The sequence below is a fragment of the Mus caroli genome, chromosome 9, assembly GCF_900094665.2.
Source record: "Mus caroli chromosome 9, CAROLI_EIJ_v1.1, whole genome shotgun sequence".
NCBI classification, from domain to species: Eukaryota; Metazoa; Chordata; class Mammalia; order Rodentia; family Muridae; genus Mus; species Mus caroli.
In genome coordinates, this window is record NC_034578.1 from 22,653,202 (window position 1) to 22,659,157 (window position 5,956).

The 5,956-nt window shown below is 39.7% G+C and overlaps 1 protein-coding gene across 1 annotated transcript in view; it reads right to left on the reverse strand.

Moving 5' to 3' along the window:
• Positions 1-559: 559 nt before the first annotated feature.
• The window catches only part of Glb1l3 (galactosidase beta 1 like 3), a 43,315-nt gene continuing 37,918 nt past the window's right edge, over positions 560-5,956 (reverse strand). The window contains exons 19-20 of the mRNA XM_021172421.1: positions 1,042-1,158; positions 560-913 (exon numbers count right to left, since the gene is read on the reverse strand). Of these exons, the coding sequence (XP_021028080.1) occupies positions 788-913; positions 1,042-1,158 (243 nt within the window). The 3' untranslated portion in view covers positions 560-787. The remainder of the gene's footprint in view (positions 914-1,041; positions 1,159-5,956) is intronic.

Below are 5,956 nucleotides of genomic sequence, written 5' to 3' on the forward strand. Positions count from 1 at the left end.
GGTACAGAGTATTCCTCCCTCAGACATCTGACTTAACTACTCATTATATTGCTTGAAGCCTATGGGCACTACAATAAACAAGGTAAGAATGTCTTGTAAGGCATTAATTGTTGGAAGTTGCACTAGTATATTATTAATATGAGAGACTGTGTGAAGCTTCAAATAGTGTGATTAGAGAAGATTGGTTGGATTTTTCATGGATGTGGACTGATCTCACTGATTCCTGTCCACTATAAATAAGAGACCACACTATATCCAAAAGACCAAGAAGGAATAAACCCATTGCCAGGCTTTGCTGTCGCATATATCTGAACCAAACCAAATTGCTATTTGATCTTTGATTGGATGTCACCCAATAGATCACCTTGAAGACAAACAAGACAGGGTAGTGCCTAAAGATGTTGATTGTTGACCTATGTTACCTCCTCCTCTAGCACACACACACACACACACACACACACACAAAACCATGTATTCTCTTTAGCAAAGAAAGGCCAACATGCTTAATTTCTCCTGTGTTGAAGATAATTCTTTTCCTCCCAACTGAGCATGAGAAAGTGGGAGTTAAATTGGTTTTTATTTTGTTTCTTTCTAAAGGCATATCTTGACAGAGAATAAGAACCTACTAAGAATTAAGCATTTAACTAGATAAATTTGTTTATTAAAGGCTTTGATGTTTATGGCCTAAAGATAGTAATTAAATGGATAGTATGAGATATGTAACAATTTCTTTGGGTATTTAGGTTATTTTCATATGTTTCTTCAAACAGTACTATGTTCAATATTCTTAGCAGGGATCAACATCACCAGCAGCATCCGGCAATCCAGAACCTGTTTCGTAGCACTCTTGCAGCTGGGGTTTCTTTCTTGTCTGGATGTCAAAACCCTTCTCTATCTTCTCAAACACGATAACCTGAGAGGAAATAAAACCGGGAATGAGAATCACCAATCTAGCTGTGCAGGTTGAGAAAACACTGGAACTGGAGGAGGAAGATCCATCTAACAGTTTATGACACTTTGAGGCAGGGTTGGGGAACTCACCTCATTGTCTTCTGGATGAAGCCAGGGACCAGGAAGGTACAGTGTTCTTTGAGGTCCAATGTCCCAATATCTTCCAAGATTGCGTCCATTGATGAACACAAATCCATAATGCCAGTTCTGAAAGACATGGGGGCAGGGGAAGGGTTGAGACATGAGAACATAGACTGAGAGCAGAGCATTGTGGAGCAAGAGCGAGTTCGAAAACAACTTAGAAGGCAAAGCATCTAGAACTTCTTCCTACAGTCTGAGAATAAGAAAGAAGACAATGGAACCAACCCTTGCCTGGAGATGCACTGTGGTCCTACTGACTGGTGTGGTGTTACATTTTTAAAGCAGGGATTTTAATTTCCAAAATAAGAACAAGGTAAATGGATAAATAGTGATAGCCAAAGCTATATGTCCCTTTTAATTATATTCTTATGTTTATTTATTTTATTTGTATAGGTCTGAGTATTTTTCCTCGCTCATGCTCCACAATGCTCTGCTCTCAGGTCTGAGTATTTTTCCTCAGAGTATGTGTGTGCCCCTCGCATGCCTGGTTCTAGATGAGGCCAGAAGAACACATCAGATCATTTGGTACTGGAGTTAGACAGCTATGAGCCACCATATGGGTACTAAGAACTGAGCCCAGGTCCTCTGAAAGAGCAATCAGTGTTTTTAACTGTTACACCATCACTCCAGGATAAACATAAACTCTTGTAATCTACTGGAAAAACACCAAATAGTTACAGAAAAAAATATTTAGGACAAGAGAACATAAAGACAAGGAGACTTCCTGGCAAATTTTTCCACTAAGAGGCATCTTACTCTGTGGGAGGCTGAGAAGCTAAAGGGCCTTCCTGGCCTCACAAAGGGTAAAGTTATAGCTGTCCAGGAAGCTCATCAAATAGTGTACACTCTGGGTTTGACATTTAAGGGATTATAGCCTTAAACAGGGTGAGATAAAAATAATTCATTCACCAGAAGTCTTAATATGCTAGCAGCTAAGTGACAGTGCACTTACGACCAAAGTCCTATATGATTCCAATGTTGTATTCATTGTGAAGCCTTCATAAAAGCAGCTGAAAGACTGGTTTGTTTAAACAAGGATAAACGAGATAATCAAAGTTTTGGTAAACCCAAGAGGCCACAAATGAATGTTCCCATATAGCATCTACCATATATAAATCAGTTATTTAATGTAAATGCATATAAAAATACTAAGTTGTCATTCCCTGAGATTATGTACATACAGATAACATATGGACTTAATGGGTTATATTTATGTATTTATGAATATATGCATATATATTCAAGAGTTAAACAAAAAGGGGCCATGAATTTGAGAGAAAACAAGGGAGTATTTGGGAGTAGGTGAAGGGAGGAAAGGGAAGGAGGAAATCATGTAATTATATAATAATTTTAAAATATTGTTTTTCAAAGGTTAAGGCCTGCTGCTGGTGTTGTTACACATGGTGGTCCTCTTAAGAATGATGGTGGCTTTTCAACAATTAGATAGCCCTTTGGGGTTGGTTACCATGCTTAAGGGCAGTTGCTAGACCTTCACTATTTACTGGTTACCTAAATACTGATTACAGAGCAGCCATGGGTAGTCTGAACCCCATATTAGGTCTCTAATGTTCTAGAAATAAAGCTATTTCTGACAAATAAGTGAATAGAGATCACAGCACTATTCTTGGTCAACAGACTCATGTCCCATCATCCCATTTTGCTTTAAAATCTTGCCAGAACCTTGATCAAGTCACTCTATTCCCTATTTCACAAGAGCCTCTAATGTGTGATTGCTCAGCACTAATAACTAGCTATATCAAGCAGAAAGAAAAAAAAAAAAAAAAGAAGAAGAAGTCCAGACTGAGCTTTAGCCAAGTGAGGAAAAGAATGTAATTTGCAGACGAAGCAAGTCTATGATAGTGAATCTCAAACTGGTTACATTACAGTCTCCTTCCATGGGTTCACTGAGGCAAAAAAGTCTTTGATACAAAAGTCTGAGAAACTGATCCTGATTCAAAAATAGAAAAAAAGAAGAGCATTAACTTTATTTTGTAGGTTCAAGATATGAACTGCTCAGTTTTTATGCACATGGTACAATTTAGAAAGAGAGAGCTCTTTTAAACACAAACACAAAAGAAATTTAACCCAGAAAGAGGATCCACAGACTGTAAATGCCTCTAAAGAAATGGCAGTCTGTACTGCTGGGAACACTGTAGGAAAGACTCAGACACTGTAAAAGAAAACTACAGATAACACTGCTAACACTGCAGCTAAGTGTGTGGTCTTGTCCAAATGGATTCTCTGCCTGGCTGTGGTTCCCTCCCTGACTCTATACAAATCATTCCCTCCTCTTTTCTTCCTTCCTTTCTTTCTTCCTTTCTTTCTTTCCTTCCTTCCTTCTTTCTTTCTTTCTTCCTTTCTTTCTTTCTTTCTTTCTTTCTTTCTTTCTTTCTCTCTTTTTTTTTGTAAATTCACTTTACATCTCACTCACAGACCCCTCTCTCGGTCACCCCCTCCGACAAACTTCCTCTCCCCTCTCTCCATCTCCTCTGAGTGGTTGGAACCCCCTTGGGTGTCTGCCCACCCTGGCATATCAAATGTCTGTGGGGCTTGGCTAGCCACAACCTCTCCCACTGAGGCCAGACAAGGCAGCCCAGCTAGAAGAACATATCCCACAGACAAGCAACAGCTCTTGGGATATTTGCTGCTCCAGTTGTTCAGGACCCACATAAAGACTAAGCTGCACATCTGCTACATATATGTGGGGAGGCCTATGTCCAGTCAGTGTATGCTATTTGGTTGGTAATTCAGTCTCTGAGATCCCCAAGGGTCTAGGGACTCTGAAACATTTCAAAACAAAACAACAGACATTCAGACATTTCCTATCTTTGTGGGCAAAGCCCTCTCCATATAAGGCTGAGGGAGTTAACAAAGCTTTCCAATGGTCCAAGTATTAGTGTTTCTGAATGATTAGCCAGTATATACAGAAATGATTAACCATAGCTTCCCAGATTATTGTAACCTGACATGGTTCTCCCATTGAGAACCCTTATACCAAGATTATTCAAGCCTGCCTCTGTGTTCAGCTGTGTACCACAAATCTACTTTTTAAATTACTATTCTATTGCTGTGAAGAGACACTATAAACCAGGACAGTTTAGAGAAGAAAGCATTCAAATGGGGGCTTGCTTACAGTTCCAGAAGGTTAGCCACAAATAACATGGCTGGGCAGACAACAGGCAGGCATGGTTCTGGAGGAGGAGTAGAGAGCAAAGGAGAATGAGCATCGTGTATTTGGTTTTAGAAACCTCAAAGCCCATCCACGGTGACACACCTTCTCCAATAGGCCATACCTCCTCAGCATTCCCTAACACTTCCACTAATTGGAGAACAAGCATTCAAACATATGGACCAATAGGGACTGTTCTCATTCAAACAACGACATCCATCTCTGTATCCAGCTATATACAATAAACCTACCTCCTCAACTCATATGTGTAAAATAAAGCAGATTTTCAAAGTTGTTTTTTTTTTTTTTTTTTTTTTTTTTTTTTTGCTGGTGTGTTTTTATTAGAGCACACGTGGCCCACCTGACCCCATCTTTTCTGTTCCTGTGTCTGTCCTTTGTTCATTCCTTCATCATCCTAGTCATGTTTCCAGAACAAAGCCGTGCAGGACATGGCAATGTACTGCAAGAAGAATAGCATTCAACTAACAACTGTACTCTTCTCCGGAAGAGCAGAGCAAGCCATAGGCATGCTGCCAGGAGAGAACTTCCAAGTACATTGTAAAGTCATGTCAACTAACCCAGGAGGACTCAAACATTTTAATTTTCATGGATCCCTTGGCTTGGAAGGGGAAATAGAAGCCTTCCATGACAGGACAGAAAAAGCAGAAAAGAAATTATTCGAAGGTGTTTAGAAGAAATTATCTCTAAGTTTGGACTATACCAGTTGATCCATAGTAACAATGGGCCCACTTTTACTTCAAGGATAGAAGATAGGATTTCTGAGAAGCTAGGAACACAATGAACAAGGCACCATGGACACTCTAACCCTCACATGTCAATCACACTTAAAGTCACCTCAGCCAAACTTTGTCAGAAAGCTACTTTCACCCATTGCCCTGACTCATGTGGGAGAAGTGTCTACTAAAGAAACTCAAGATTCCCTCTATGAAATGTTATATGAAAAATCCATCCTGAGAGTTATTAGTTCCATCAGACTCCTGAAGAAATTGAGCTACCAATAATCACACAACCCATCTAGGGCAAGCAATGCCTACCCTTATTAATATACAGCCCTAAAAGTATATTCTGATTCAGGGATAAGATTTCACACCATCAACCAACAGTATACACATTTCAAAACCTAGAAATCAGGATCCATTTAAGAGTAGTGTGGTGGTTTAAATAAGAACTGCCCCCATAGGCTCATATATTTGAATGCCAGTCATCAGGGAGTAGCACTATTTGATAAGGATTAGGAGGTGTGGCCTTGTTGGAAGAAGTGGATCACTGGGAGTGGGCTTTGAGGTTTCAAAACCCTACAACAGACTTGTTGAAAGTCTGAAAGAGTTGAAAGTTACATCCTGATCCATAGGCAGAGAGAGAGAAAGAGAGAGAGAGAGAGAGAGAGAGAGAGAGAGAGAGAGAGAGAGCTTGGACCTGGTGTGAGATTGGACCTGGTATAGGCTTTTGAAAACTCAAAGCTTTTTCAAGCAAGATCACACCTCCTAATCCTTTTCAAACAGTGCCATTCCATGATTACTAAGCATTCAAATAGGTTAGGTCATGGAAGCCATTTGTATTCAAAGTATCAAAGCCTTATTAAATATTTGTTCAAGCACAGAAGAAAAAGATGAAAAACCCAAATCTACTTTTAAGAGAGAGAGAGAGAGAGAGAGAGAGAGAGAGAGAGAGAGA